Raw genomic sequence first — 16,732 nt, forward strand, 5'->3', positions numbered from 1 at the left:
GTGGTATAACTTACCTCTTGCCTCCTTTACTTCTTCACTTAGAGGAACAACTGCTATAAATCCTTCTGCATCAAATTCCACATTCACACATTCTCTTTCTGTCTTTGGAAATAATGTTAAATTGCCACATTTTTCAGCTACAGTATCATTATCCTCCACACATCATCCTTCATTCAGCATGTACAAATAACATCAAAGATTCCTATTTCCACCTCAGCCTAACACAGGAGAGACAAAGAGAGAGACAAAGTATTGGTTCATGTGGCAAAAAGCTATTGAAAGTAATTTAAGGGAAATTAGAGCAGCTTCAGTTTACGTTTCATTATACTGTATATCGACTTTTCTGCAAACAGCTTGCTTTTTTTTGTTGTTGCTGTAAACGGTAGTAGAGCTCAGGTTGTAAGTACAGAGCTGTGACAGAAAGCATAGAAATTATCATTAGTCGTGATCATGAGAGGGAGGTGATTGGTATTTGTGGGTACATGCTAATTGGTGTGATAATATGCAGACTTTGTTTTTTGCAGAGCGTCCTGCAATTATCTGACAAGATCACAGACGAGCGAGAGACGAAGAGCTATTGTGTAGGGCTGAGGGTGAAGATAGAGTTGCTAGGTTCAAACCCAGAGGCAGGATGTCGGGAGTCGGCAAATCAAAAGATGAGTATCTCTTGCTCCAGGTGCAAAAACTGATTCTCCCAGCAAATACAGTGATGAGAATGAGCCATGATGAAGACAAGAGCAGTGTTTCATGTGTTACCCACGTAGCCTTTGGATATACCTCACACAGTGTGTGGATCTGTTCTCACTATCCAGTTTACAGTATCTGCTGTATCCTACAAAGCACAAAGAGAGAGTCAAACATAACATGCATGTGTATCTGTTTGTTTAAACTGCATTAACTGTAAAGTGATCAGGCAGCAGGAAATGACTTACTGTAAATCATCTGATCAAGTCATCATCTGCCTGTCCCCACTACAAGCTCGCCGACTGTGCATGTGCTAGGGGAGTAAACTGGACGCTTGTTTCATGCACTGTATGTATGTGATGTATTCCTTGTCCTTGGTCCTATTCTTGTTAAAGTGATGTATCCCGTTAATTATAGGTCCTTTGTACCATGACTTCAGAAGCTTTTTCACCTGGGTGAAATTTGGAGAGGGGAGAAAAAGAAGAATCAGCTGAATAGCTTAGCGCGGCTAAATGACCCCTTGCATCTTAAAGGTTACCCCACTACATTGCGCCCGAAATTATACCAAACGTCTACATGTAGTACACAGATTATGCTCTCATAAAAAGATTGGAAGTACACCAGAAGTTTATGAACACTTGCGTCGCTCTCTTCAGCTCTTTGTTGTTGCTGCGCTGCTACCGCAGTTAGACGAAAGTGCATAGGGCGTCTACAAATTACTACACTGAAAAGAGTTACAACAAAAATATTAATTAATTCAATGATTAAATAAGGTAATGTCTCCAAACTTACCTCAATTATTACATGTCTCCTGCTAGTTATACTACAGCACTTACTTAAAAAAAAAAAAATTAAATTAATAAATATTTTTGTTGCATCTCTTTTCGGTGTTGTAATTTGTAGACGGCCCTAAGCACTCGTCTTACAGCAGCAACAACAACAGCAGAGAGCAGAAGCCAGCAGGCAAGTGTTATTTACATAAACTTCTGGTGTACTTACAAACTTTCCAATCCATCGTTTTATGAGAGCATAACCTATTTGTACTACTTGTAGACGCTTTTGTATCCGGCATTATTAGTGGGGTAATTTACTTAGATACAAACGGTGGCCTATAGCCCCTGCGCTAAGCTATTCAGCTGATAACGCTACTCTAGCTAACTCTCCCAATGTTAGACCCAGGTGAAAAAAGCTTCTGGGGGGGTGTTTGGCTCGAGGTCATGGTGCAAAGGACCCTAAGGTGAATTACTCCGAACCATCACTTTAAGCTCACAGTTTTCTCTTTTTGACTTTTTCATGTTGTTCAACCAAATACAACAAACAAGAGAACAAGAAAGTTGAAGGGGGGTGGTGATGTAAAACAGCAGTCAGCAGTCCCAAAATGAGGCGTTTTTTGGTGCTAAGAACATCGCAGCCTAAAACATTTGATAGGAGATAAACCAAAACTTTGAAATGTACCACAATTGACACGATTCTGTCTGTCAGTGGGATACTTTAATTCTTTGACAAGGTTTTCAAAGTCAGTATGATTCAACCTCTGGGGGCCATGAATGTCTGTACAAAATCTTGGCAATCCATCTAATAGTTGCGATATTTCACAGTGGTAGACCGACCAACATTGCCATCCCTAGAGTCATGCTGATAGTGGGGCCAAAGAGTTGCTGCTTTTCTTTGTTTAATATCTTTGTAAATTCAGTATCTTTGGGTTTGCACTGTTGATCGGATTAAACAAGACATTTGAAGACTTCACTTAGGATCTGGGAATATGTGATGGTCTTTTTTCACTATTTACTGTCATTTTATAGACTAAATGTTTAACCAATTAAATAAAAAAATAATAGGCAGATTAGTCCCTAATAATAATGTATTATTGCTATTAGGATGTAAGTGAATAATAAAAGTACAGTTCAAGGAGAAACACAGCCAAATAATCTTTTGTAGTTAAATTTGTACCACTGTCTGATGTAGAGTCACAAACGTAGTGCACAATCTGCATATTTAGTACCTTAACAAAGGAGGGGAGGCACTAACTCATCACTGGGAAGTCCCTTTAAATATCTCGGTGAATATCCCGCTCACATCTGCCATGGTGAAGTGCATATTTGTTTATCAACAGCTCTCATCCGTGATAGCTCATATCCCCCCAGAGGACCAAACACATGCTCTCTCCACTCCGGCTCTGAAACGCCTGGTTTCTGGAGCAAATTAATTCCCAGTTGGAGAATGACTGTTATGAATGGGTTGGGCGAGAGAGATGGATGGGCTAACCATTCTTCTGCACAGCCCTCTGCTCCCAGTAACAAAGATGCTGGGGCTGTCCTACTTTTGTGGGAGGAAAAATGTGGCTTTGTACAGTAGCTCAGGGGACTCTCCATGTGGGGCTGCCGTGTTAACTGACTTGGAGCACAAAGACACCCAGAGGAAAAGTCTCAGCAGAGAGAATGATGCAGAGCTGTGAAGCTGCGAATTTTGGTGTTTTACATTGATTATATCCCTTCCCAGATACAGGCAGTGGCCCTCATTTATCAACCTAACGTAGAAACCAGCGCAGATATGAGCGCAGAAATCGTCTTACGACAGGCTTCACGTGTGATTCATGAAACGTTCGTATCACACCAATCAGAGCGTAAGAATGGTCGTACATTGATAAATGCAGCGGCTGGAAACGATCGTAATTTAAATATCACGCCCCAATATATTCTCGGTTTTGAGGCCTCGCCCCTACAATTTACATACATGGCGAATGCGAATCCGGCTGAAAGCGGACTATTCGCGAGGTGGAGACTGAAACCCTGATATCTCAGGTTAATTTGCACTAACGTGTGTACTTTTTGGCAGCCTGAAACTGTTATTGAAGGCTTTAGAAAGAATGCGGAATGGAAAGAGATCACTGATGCGGTCAACATTGTTGCCGTAGTAAATCGGACTCCAGCTGAAGTTTATTTAATTTATACATGCTTGACATATATAGTCCTAATAGTAATACAGGCTTATATTGCAATATCTTAGGCCTACTAGGTGTACTTATATTTAAATAAACACACAGTAGCGGTCCAGAGTTTATGCAGTGTCTTTTATTTTACTCGTGTTTTTTTTTTCATGAGTCAGAACGAGGCAACAGCTGAAGGAGAGTGCGTGTCCTCCCCCACTCCATCACTACATTTATGGAACCGTGTCTTCCTGCGCGATGTTGTGCAGAACCACACAGGCTAAAACAATGTTGCAGACCGGCGCATAGAGGTCTTCTAAAAGAGCCAGATCTGCCATTGCTGATAAGTGATCAACTGATGACTTCTCCTTCTCCTGTTAAACTGATTGTATGCTGCACCGCAAGTCCACATTGACTCCAAAACTTGCGTACACGAGTTCAGACCAGACGTGAGATTTTTTCGCAGCCTACGCTCACGTTCAAATTGATAAATGCCGAGCTTTGCGTAGGAATCGGCGTACGCCCGTCCTACGCCTGTTTTAGGTCGTACGCACGTTTCAGAAATGAGGGCCATTGTGTGAAAGCCTAATACACTCTGACATTTTGTGTGTGTGTGTGTGTGTGTGTGTGTGTGTGTGTTTCAGGCCAAGTCGGTCCCATAACTTTCAGTTTTAGACTTCTAATGCTGTGTAAGGATTGTGAGCTGGTTCTCTGCCATAGTGTAAACAACACTTATCCTCTGTCACCTTTTTTGTCAAAACTTAAAGGTGTGTGTTTATTTGAGCATTAATTAAGCAGCACAAGTCTGACATACAGTCTGACGTCATTATTTGTCTTTCAAGCGAGTATGTGAGTGAGCTGCACATCTGTAAGACACTTTTAGCTCCTTTTAAACAGTCTGTAATGTTGCGCCGTTATTCTGTCTCGCCGTTCTGTAGAAAAGATACAGACACGGAATAGGGGGAACAGAATTGTTCTGCCTTTAAGTCGGTAGCAGGGCAGTTGTGTATATATATATATATATATATATATATATATATATATATATATATATATATATATATATATATATATATATATATTATTGCTGATGCAGTGTGTCTTAAAGATGAATGGCAGTCAGAAAATCTATAATATGGCTCAAACCATAATGATCGATAAAACGATAGAGTTGCAATATCAACTATGTAAAACAATCTCCCTTCTTTATTGGATTGTGGTAACCTTTAGCAGAGCATCAGTGATCAGTCAATAACTATTGCAAGGTGATTAATAGGCCATTACATTTTAGGCTATATTGATATACTGAATAATGAGGGAAATAGCAGAGCACAATTTTATTCATAGATTAGAGACACCATAACATATTGTTTAACTTTAGTTAAACAAAATTTTGTTTTCACTTCACTTTAATGGATAAATGCTTCACTTTGGGTTTATGAATCCTTGTCAAAAGGAAGATGTATATCGGTTCTAAGTAAATAGTCTAAAAGCTTTATTAGTCACTGACAAGTTTACATTTTTGACAGTCTGCTTTGTGAGGGGCACGATGACAGGACATGTATACTCAGGAAGCCAATCATCAATTCAATCTCGTCACAGCTTAAAACTTCAATCAGGATTTTAACCATGGATTCTCAAACAGGGAAGAGAGATTGACATTAAGTCTCACACATACCTGCACACAGACACACACTCCTACTGTCAAACTTTGACTATAATGAACTGTAGCTCAATGTATGGCGGAGACACGGGAGGTCATGGGTGAGGTCATAATCTCATTCAGACAGCAGGAATTCGTGACATGAAATTATGGCTGAGAGACAGATTAGGGACTTGATAAAAGCGTACATGAAATAAACATAAACATAAAATAAAATGACTGACTTTGTTTGAGCACCATGACAATAATGTATTCATCCCCACCTGTCATATCCACTTTCATCATTCACACCCACATCTGTCCCCAACCTTCATTTTTTTCATTTTTTATGATTTTATAGGAGAGCGCAGATGGCAGTGAATGGCAAAATGACCAAATTCCCATGCTGTGTAAGCAAGAACAACAAACACTCAATCAGCTTATAGCACAACTGCTGCTGATGTATGCTTGAATCCCTCTCAGTCCCCCTCTAGTCTGCTTTATGAGCTCCACAAGCTGCTCAGGGCCTCTACAGAGCCTTAACTACCCAACCAGGGAGGGATTCCCATTATGCCCCCCACTGTACCAGTGACTGAGGACTGGATGCCAGCCACCTTTGTGAGCACAACGGCACAATGGGAATCCTTTAGGTTGTTTATCTGGTTTATTCGCAAACATCACTGTATTTTAACATTTGTTTCTTTATTTGTGAGCAGAAAGAGACAGTATATAAAGCACCTTCAAATAATACAACGTGTGACCACAGTCATTTACTAAAATGTCTGTAAAAAGACGGAGGGGACGATAGTAACTCCAATGCTGGTTTCAGACAAAATTTCATAAGAGTGAACCGTTTGCAAAATGTAGATCAGCACATAACCTTCCAGCGCAGCCAGTAAGTTTGCTACAGATCTGAATGTAAATGATCACAAACAGTCCTTCTCCTTTGCCAATATTGGCCTTACTCTGAGTAATGTCAAATTTGCGCTTTTGGTGTGCGGTTATTTAAAATCCTCCAAACACAGCGTTCAAATTAATATTTAAATTTACAGTACTATCGCAAATTTTGTGGCACAAGCACAAAGTCAGATAATGTGCATTGAGCATGTACATTAATAATATCCCTATTATATTCCTCTACCGCAACATGATTATGTTTGTTGTGATGTTTAAGTGTTAAGGCAGCTACACACCGGGCCGATTATCGGCCGTTGGACAGTCTGGCGAGGTTGGTGACTCGAGTCTGTTCCGTCTGTCCCGTGCCGTCGTCCGTCCGAGGGGCTGTCGGCCTTCATTTTGGCCGACCTGACATGTTCAGTCGGAGACGGGGCAGTCGGGACTCACCCGGAAATGGTGAGCGGAATGAGCGTGACTAGAGTCTCTCAAAATCTGACAAAAATCTTTTAAACTGACCTTTGTTGATCTGAAATGAAGACCGATTCAGCAACTACATGGCCTATTTCTCGCTTAAAATGTTTTCAGAAACCTGTTTCAGTGAACTATTTTAGTAAAATATAAGATCGTATTCTGAACAAGCCGCCATGACAGTCTGGCTTTGAATTTCCAGAGAAAACAAACCCACGTGACGCGTTCGTCCAATCAGCTGCTGGTTTTCCTTTTTTTTGCAACAATACAGATTAGTGCCGCCTGCTGTTATGGAGACGTCTTGCCTCTTCGATGTGTTCTGATGCACTTTTTGGACCAACTCGGGGGAGACTGATCAGTCCGACTGGCTTTTCTGCCGACGGTTGGCCGTCTGGTTGGTGTGTAACTGTCTTTAAAGGAACTAGCTTGTTTAAAATAAGATTTTGTTCCTGTTTGACTAAAAAGGCTGAAAAGTGAATTGCTCTTCAATTAAACATTATCTGAGATTTTGTTGGGAATTTGTTGGGGAAAAAAATCTTTATCTCCACTGTACTCTCGATTCCACAGACATACTGTACCTTTCAGAGCAACTTTACTGTTAAACAATGGCCTGTTCCTTCTAAATATCTTTTGGTGTGGACTACACACCAGCGACTGATCAGTGTTAGACTTCTTACATCTTGTAGACATTTAGTTTCCTTCCCTACTGCACATCTCCAACAAGGAGAGCAGTACTGTCTGTGGAGCTTTTGTTCCAGCCGGATGCCACCTGATTTCACTCATTATCCTGCTCCTGAAATAGTCGGGCCTATTAAATCACTCTTAATCATGACCATGGTTCATTAAATCAAGGAGACTTTGAAACGGTCTCTGTGGGAAAAGACCCCTATGTCATGCCTGTAGCTGACTTAAACTTAACTTAAGCTTGACTTGACTTAACCTAGACTTAAATCAGAGGTCACGAACGATCGCCTGATCAACTGTGCAACTACGATTAATGAATGCTTGTATTGTGGTGTAAGGTGCATGCTTGCATAGACTCCTGCTGGTGTTGTGATGCACTGTCGACTTGTCTGTCAACTGGTTAATTGCTGTGCTCTGTTGCTTGATTATTATGCATCTCTTCATTGAAGCACAAATACATTTTTCTTTTAGCATTAATTGGAGTATGTTATGTTGCATTCCATAAAAGACATCTGATTATGCTAATTAATTGCATTTTAATGTGTCAGCATCAAGACTTTCTATGAAGTCAGGTTAGGAAGAATCTAACAGGGCTTTGGTGTACAACGAGGAGAAAGCGTACAATGAGGAGAAAGCAAAATCACAAAGGGATGTACTGGGTTGCCACAAATATACATACCACCAAAACACAACAGAAAACAGGATTCTGCACTCCTTTCTCAACATTTTAATATTGTATCAGTGGCCTATTTACTCTTGCAGAGTTCTGGAGGGCAACCTCTTAACAAATAGTCTTTCACCCAACAAACCAAACTGTTTCAACAAATCAGGAGCTTAATGAAAATATGATGTGTACTGACTGAGATCTTATGAGGCTTGATCTACTTCTGATCAACGATAACATCCATCCAAGTTCTTCCCCGGGGAACTTGGTATACAGTAATCAAATTATGTAATCATGTTATGCTTAACAGAGCAAATATCCAAAGGCCTTGGAGCATCACTTCCATTAATCCAGGATGTCTTTTATGCACACAGTACAAGCACTCCCATAATTAGATTCACTGTAAACATGAATACCGAAGCAGGGAAACCACTACAACAATTACTCTGCAATCTATAATGTCAAAAATGGGAAAGTGCCATCTGAGGGAGTATGGATGGAGACAATCTCAAGGTCTTTCTTATATGTAGTACATCAAAGCATAAAATATACAGTCCATTAACTCTCTTGTAGCTTTTTGTTTGATAAAGATGCCATGCTGAATCAGCTCACCTCGCAGCATCTTCAGTTGCACCTTCACAGGAAGAGCAATGAGGCTGACAGCCACACCTCTGAATTGCTTTTCTTTAACTGCATCAATCAGTGTCATTTCCAACACTTGATACAATAAGGTGATCCTCTGCTCACTAAAAATGGACACACTTTGTTTTACACACAACAAAAATCGGTAACTACTATAAGATGCTGATAATACCTTTATCCACACAAACTCATGATACTTCTGAAGACACAAGTCCAGCATTATATTTCTGCCAAGCAGCACTGGTCACGCCAAGCTGTTATATTACCCATGCAGAAGCCCAATCTAGCATGAGGACAAGATTTGGCGTTGTTCGTTAAAAACTAATGCCAAGATTTTTGATCCACCCAATATTGTATCATTGTGTGCGAATCTGCAGCAATGATGCAAAAAGAGTGTTTATGGAAATACTTTACACTCCATGGATTATACTGTCACATTAACCCACACACGGCCAGTGAGAAACGAGGTCAACAAATGAAAGATACCATGACAAAAAGAGATAGGACATCCTTATCTTGTTCCCACAGCCAACAGCTTCCTGAGCTACAAAACTTTAAGCTGACAAATCTTGCTGACTGACAATCGTGTAATAAAAAAGGACTTACAAGTGTATCTACTTTGAGGAAGGAAATCTGATAGCTCTGGTTATGATCGACTGACGGAAGCTGCATCGCTGTTACCTCAAGAAGTGTGTACAGTATGAGCTTCATTTAAATTTCAAGCTATGGAGACTCACAACTCTCAATGATTTATGCCCGGAGCCTGCATTCAGAGGTAACATCCACACAGTGAAATATTAAAAAAAATATTTTTAGAGGGCATATTAAACATTCATGTAATGTTTTGCTATGTTTTAAACATATTTATAATGTGACTTAAATAAAATGCATGCAAGATATGAAAAAGCGCACTTAAAAATATGTTTCTCTACAAAAAGTCCCCTTGTTCTGAAAGCATGCACCCTCATCTAAATCTATAACTTTTGCACAAACATCACTATGAGATTTAAATCATGAAATACAAAAATAATGTGTTTTTGAGCATTTATTTTAAAATAAGAGTTCCATGTTGATCAGAAAGTTTAAAATGTAACTATATTTGTCCATAGCTGTTATGACATAACAAACCACACATAACAAATTTAAACATTATGGGATGGAACATGGAAAACTGTGATTAAAATATAAAATGTATTTATTCTTAGATTATGTATTTTACCATGACTCCGTATCGCAGGCTTTTCATTGACCCTTAAAAAAACACAACTGTGGTAATCCAGAAGAGAGCTGCTGACCGCCTTCCATGCATTTTCAATGAATACTGCTGCCTTAGTAATATATCATGAAATATTAACTGTTGGTCTTTAATGCTCCCGAGTACTGACTCAGGAGTGATTTCTTTTTATTAGGCTGCACGATCAACCGTCTAGGAGCTGAAGTTTCTCTGTCAACCAACCCTGTCAACCAACAATTCACGCATCTAACATTAAAAAGAGGCTATAATTAACCACTGAGGAAGGATTATTGTTTTCCACTATGAGCTTATTGTGTCCAAATGACAAGGTGTGATTATTGTACATCAAACGTGCAGTGTTGGGAAAACTCTGGAGAGCGGTTAAATTCTGTAGGCATGATCAAGTTATTATTTTTTTATGTTTCCAGCTTTCCTGTCATGTTTTGAACATTTTGTGCTTTCTTGTCCCCAATTTTTGGTGTCTGAGTTGAGTTTTAGTCTCTTAGTAGCCACTGCAGTTTGCCATATGGAAATTGACGTCAGATTGCATGACGTCACGTGAGCATAAGCATAAAAAAAAACTAATGACTCGTTGTCCCCAGTGTCAAGGCTGCCCTGCTTAAACCGGTATAGGGTACCTTCTGTTTACATTAGTCAATTACCAGCAGGTGCATTAGGCTCTCTCTCTCTCTCTCTCTCTCTCTCTCTCTCTCTCTCTCTCTCTCTCTCTCTCTCTCTGTCTGTGTTTTCTACTATAAGAAATCATGTAGACTGTAGCTGACTAAGTAGAGTAAGTGTATTTGTAGTTCCTTGGCTATTTGTCCGCTGTTTTCCGAGCAAACGTCCCTCAAACATACATGTCTCTGTCAGCGTAGTTAGTTGATCTGCAGAAATCTCTACTTGCCTCGGACTAACCGTGATTACCTCATATCCCTTGTGTAAAAATGCCCTTGGTATGAACTAGGCTGCATGCAGAAGTGCGCCCTGTTCACGTCACTTCATTCGTTCCATCCCAAATGAAACGGTTCGTTCTCAGTGGAAAAGGAACAAGCAAAAGAGACTGGCTTCTTACCTGTAAATGGCCCTGGTACATATTGAGCACACAGTCAGTCGCGGATCTCTCCGTCAGCGGATCTTTAGACTTCTTCCAGACTTGTGAAGCAGAGAGTCAGACTGGAAGTGTTGACATTAAAAGCTGTATCGGAGTTTTCGGACGGGAGGTCCGGAGGAGCGCACAGAGCGGAGCTGTCCTCTCCTCAGGTGCTGAAGCGGACTCTTTGCGCTCATCCAGGATTTCTGTGCGCGGGGACACCGAGGCGCACCGGGCGCAAGAGGAGTGCGTCGTCGGACCTCACTTTTATCTTTCCTCCCAGTGTGCTGCCGCTGGATTATGACAAGTACAAGCCTTTGCAGTCCTTGCAGGAAATAAATCACCGCGATTTAAGTCTTTGAACGCATTGCCGTTTTCCACGTATCTTTCCTTCCCTCTGTCTCCCTCTCTCCTCTCCTCCTCTCTCGGCTGTGGTCTAAGTGTTTTGACGCTCCTCGGGTTTCGTTCTCTTCTTATAGTGCGCTTCTCTTTCCTGTTTGCTAACTCCCTCTGACCCAGCCCTCTGGTGCCTCCTCCAGTGCTGACGTGCTCCACAATGAGGCACACAAGAACAGAAAACACGTGTCCAAAAATGTCCACACCATTTATTCCAGATTTATTTTGAAAGTATCCATCTGTAGTTATGTAGAATATTTTTTCTTCCTTTGTGTCCTGTAAACAACACATTGCAAGTTTATTTAAAGTACTTCGGATCAATTTTATTACATATTTTTGTTAATTTCTGTTGATTTTCAATCGTTGAAAAATATGTTTCTGAATTAGTTCTGGCATGTTATTATGAAACATACTGTATTGTGCAGTTTCCTAATTAAATGCTAAAAGTTGAAACGTGTGGTATCTGCAGTGAAGAGCAAATTAATTTTGTTCCCAGTTGTCCAATCAGTGGAAGAAACAATTCTATAACCAAAACTATGCAATTCATATAGTTTCCAAGTAATTGTGTAGGAGAACTAGAGCTCATTATCTGGTATAAATGTGTGAAATATTGTGGGTGTACTTAAGAAAATCATCAACATCAACCCCATGTGGACAAACACAATTTTTCATCCTATAAAACTATATGCAACAAATAAGAGAGAATATTAAAACAAGACATTTTCATTTTCTGTCTAGAGTCCTGTTTGTTTACAGTTTTTGAAAAACCACGGCACACCTGTAAAGTTTAGTATCTACCTGCAATTATCCCAGCCTGAGATAAAACTTCCAGCCTGACCTGTAGGCCAATCAAATATGCTCCATGCTGGCTACTTTTATTGCAACTTGTTAAAATGTGCTGTTCTGCCTTAACATTATAATGTCTATCCAGGTCTGCATCTACAGTATATTATAAAAAACCTATCATTCTTATCCTCACTGAATAACAATGTGTGGTGATCCATTCACACTTTTTGTTGCAGTTGTTTTTTAAAAGCCACCTACTAATAACTACACAACTACCTACTGAAGAAATTTGACACAAAATTGATTTAAAAATTATTTAATTGATTTAATAGTCTGTCTGTTCTTCAGAAATATCACACATGGAATCGAGTATTCAACAAAGCTGTGTAATAAAACAGTATAAAATAGTATAACATTGTCTAAGCTAGAACATGTTATGTAGTATACTACAGCAATGTAACATAGAATTGAAAAGAATATCAAATAATATATCATATGGTATAGTTTAATATATATCAACAGTGTGGCGATGTACAGTATATAATCAGTCCAGACAATGGAGAGGGAGAGGTGAGTGTCTCTAGTGAACCAGACACTGGAGAAATGGTTCTGAGTGTTTATGGGGGGGTTATAGTCTCTGGTTCACACTGCACTGTGCAGTCTGATAGCAGCAGGTACAAATGAGCGCCTGAAGCGCTCAGTTTTGCACTTGAGTGGAATGATCCAGTGGCTGAATGAGCTGCCCATCTGCCACAGCTCATGGAGAGGGTGAGACGGGTTATTTTGATTTTGCCCATCATCCTCCTCTCCACCACTGACTCCAGACTGTCCAGTTCCAGGCCGACCACAGAGCTGACCTTCCTTGCCAGCTTGTTAAGTCTGCTGGCCTAACCAGCTTTGATGCCACCACCGCCATAGTGAAGAACAGAGCACTGGCTACAACAGACTGATAGATGATCTGCAGGAAACAAAGGATCTGAGTCTCCTCAGGAAGAACAGCCTGCTCTGTCCCTTCCTGAAGAGGAGTTCAGTGTTGTGAGACCAGTCCAGTTAGTTATTGATTTGGACATGTAAAGAGAAATAGGGAGGTCAAATTGTTCACTTATTTAGTGAATTATCTCTACAAGTTGAATTGACACAAAATTTGGCACAGACATTCATGTTTCCCAATGCATGAATCCTATTTAATTTGCAATTTCCTTTAATTAGCAGCACTAACATCAGGTCAAAAATGTTTTTGTGTTATATATTATTTAGTTTATAAAATAATACTTAAAACATATATATATATATATATATATATATATATATATATAAAACATATAAAACAAAGAAAAATTCCCTGTGATTTGTGTTTAGTGCTAATTAGCCAACATTTAGCATGCTAACATGCTAAGATGATGAACATGGTAAACAATACCTGTTAAACATCAGCATGCTACCATTGTCATTGTGAAATTGTTAGCATGGTGATGTTAGCATTTAGCGCAAAGCACCGCTGTGTCTGCGTACAGCCTCACAGAGCCTTCTTGTTCTTTTGAACATGTTTCATAAGCCGCAGAGGTTAAAGAACTCAAACTATATTCATGTAAAGAGAGGTTCAATATTATCCTACATTGAGTGTGGATAAAGTTAAAGTAGAGAAGCTAATGCACAAGTATGTGGTTGCCCTGTTCATTTTAAAGCTATTAGAGCTCATTATAGACAAGCTTGCTATCTGTCTGAAAAAATTTAAATCACAAAACCTTCGGGTATGAGGTTTTCATCTGGCAGCATTTAAAGCAGGAATATTATGTGAATTGATTTTGAATAAAGACACTCAGGCTTTACTTAATTACTTTGATGAGAGAATCACACCTGAAGAGGCACGCATAGTGCCTCTTCAGATGAGTGTTTATAATAATTATGATAAGTGATCATTAAAAGAATTGACACCCTCTTTTTGATCATCAGCAGTGATATTTCTAGTGCAAAAAAACATATTTTGAGCAATACAGGCTCTATGTATTAACTCCGCCATAATTCAGTCATTACCTGTGAGCATTTAAAGCCTCTCAGGTCAAGTCTTTAAATTCTAAAAATATAAATCTCAGACACATGTCAGAATATGTTGATCTCTGGCTGTGTGTTTCATGTGAATTAGTGTTTCGTGTTTCATGTGAATTAGTGGCCGAATATTATGAATGAGGACAAAAATAGATGCAGTTGGCACATTTGGTGAGCCCATTATGAGCAGACGTATACCAAATTCAACAGACAAATTTGATGATTAAAAATGTAAATCTCTATTTTATCTCATGTATCATCTATTGTCTGATAGGTACATCATGTGGCGTTACAGTGGGTTTAATTCAAGTTAAGGTAGGACTTGGACTCCCTCCAAAAATGTCCCGCTGCTGAAGCTGAACATATGGGCAAAGCACACACAGTAAGGGATTGTCAAGTTTTGTTGAACAGAATTTAGGCTTCATGTTTGATGTAAAAAAAGTCCCTGAGGCACAGCCAGGTGGCTACTGCACTGTTCACACAATATGGCATAGAGCAGAGTACAAAGCACTTTGTGCTCTCAAAGTAGTGCCTCATATAAATTCAGTTTATACATGTCTTACAGTGAAGCATACTGCTCAGCCTGTAACTGTCATTTTCTCTCAAGCAACAAGTCACAGACTTTGTCAGTCAACGCAATTCTGTACCTCAATTCACGAATGAATAGAAATTGCTGCTGTCTTATGTCCTCTGCCATTTGTCAGTCTGGGTATTGTGTATTTGTTCTTACAGTGCAATAGAGTGGAGTGATGTCACCATCATTCTTTGTTTGCTTGAGACGGATCTGACCTTCAGTGTCACCCAACAATCTGAAAATGTGTGTGTGTTTCATAAAAACAAACCTATTAAAAGAAGTAAGTGTTATTTGTTCTGTACTCGTAACCGGAGAGACCACGGTGCTGTAGTTATTCAGACTAATATAGGAAGAATCTGTCTTTCTGCTTGATCAACGATAACAATGAACTGTGCACCACAGAGCTGATTCTTGAACTTCTATCTGTTTGGTCACACTGCAGTTGTATGTGATTTCTACTACTTGTTTTTTTTTTGTTTGTTTTTCTACAACAAACCCAACACCTAAATCCTACATGCTCCATCAGGTCCCCTCAGACAAAATGTGATTTATTTTGATTTAGCACACAGTGTAACTACCACGCTAACACCTAAGTCATTAACAGTGAGCCAACAAAACACAGAGCTGAAGAGGAGAAGGACAAAAAGTTAATAGAGCAAACAAATGATGTCAAATGATCTAGAGTGGCAGACATTTTGTACCAGTTTACACCCCGACAAACACGTTTCCCTTTGAGTGTCTGCTGCGCCTTGGGTGAAGGAATACACCAGCTTTTGTGATGATATTACTATTATATTAAATATGTTAATGTTAAAAGACTGGCCACAATTTACATATTTTACTTGTATATTAACAACCTATATCTGGGTTTTTTATTTGGTATTTCATTTGTGGAAAAACTGCTGCTTAGTCCTGTGACAAGTGTGATGTAATTATAATACTCAAGAGGCACAAACTGGGGCCAGATATCACCATGTATATCTAGTGAACAGTACAAGTTGGCTAATCATAACCTTAAACATGTACTCAACACAAAGAGGTGAAGCTACAACCAGTCATCTAGACACCGGTCAGTAAGTGGATCTAAGAGCTCACATGGCCAACGGTTGAAATGTTCTTTCAGTGCTTTAATGACAGTCAGGACCTGTGATATACTGTTTCTTTATCAGTGTCTGCAGAGAACTGACTCCACTTGGAGTTTGATTAAACAAAGGTATTGGTTAACCATGATGAATTGGAGGATTAAACAGCATGCGTTGGCCTTGTTCTCTCCTTAGGTAAATTATAGCCTGATTCACGTCTGTAGCCTGGTATCACGAGGCTAATGTTGCAGAGAAACTGGATGGTGTAGGCAGAAATGTGTCCCACTGAAGCAGGAATGTCTAATTACAGAGAAACTAATTTGGAGAAAAGAAACATTTAGCAGATGTTATTTCTTTGGGGGGTAAATGCTACCTTTGCCATGGTTTTACGGTTTGTACTGCAAGAGAATGTTTCAGTCCTGTTTCAGGTGTGATTAAAGAGGTTGTTTTGTAGACATTTTGAAGTTGAAAGCAACTATTAATCCCATCCCATGTGCTTCTGTATATTTTCTGATGCTGAATACATTTAGCATGTGAATATTATTAGCCTCCCAACATTCACAGTAAAGCTTACATTTGCCATCATGTTACGTCAGCCTTGCCCTGCCAGCTCTGGTTTCTTGCAAACATTAACCCCCATAATACTGGCCAGATAATGCTCTCATCTCCAACCCACTCACCCTGCAGCCCTCTCTAATGTTGGGCTATCACAACGTCTGCATCTTTAATGCCCAGATGACATGTCCACAAAGGAAGTAGCCTCTTTAAATATGTAGCCTATCCAGTTGTTTTGCCGGCTTCATTACCACGGTTATCTATGCACGGCATGTGATTCATAATTTATGTTTCTCAAATATTCCCTCAGCAGAATAGAGGCGTACACAGAAATCCCATTCATCAAACTGCTTCAGATTAAC

At 39.6% G+C, this 16,732-nt stretch overlaps 1 protein-coding gene across 3 annotated transcripts in view; it reads right to left on the minus strand.

Moving 5' to 3' along the window:
* pex5la (peroxisomal biogenesis factor 5-like a) overlaps positions 1-11,435 on the minus strand; it is a 92,258-nt gene extending 80,823 nt beyond the window's left edge. For 2 of the 3 annotated variants that reach the window (XM_039812119.1, XM_039812118.1), the window contains exon 1: positions 10,914-11,434. In XM_039812119.1, coding sequence (XP_039668053.1) covers positions 10,914-10,934 — 21 coding nt within the window. In that variant the 5' untranslated portion in view covers positions 10,935-11,434. Of the gene's footprint in view, positions 1-10,913 lie in introns of all 3 variants that reach the window. The other variant, XM_039812117.1, reaches the window with a different exon arrangement.
* Between the last annotated feature and the right edge of the window lie 5,297 nt (positions 11,436-16,732).

This window comes from Perca fluviatilis, chromosome 9 (assembly GCF_010015445.1).
Source record: "Perca fluviatilis chromosome 9, GENO_Pfluv_1.0, whole genome shotgun sequence".
In the NCBI taxonomy this organism is placed as follows: domain Eukaryota; kingdom Metazoa; phylum Chordata; class Actinopteri; order Perciformes; family Percidae; genus Perca; species Perca fluviatilis.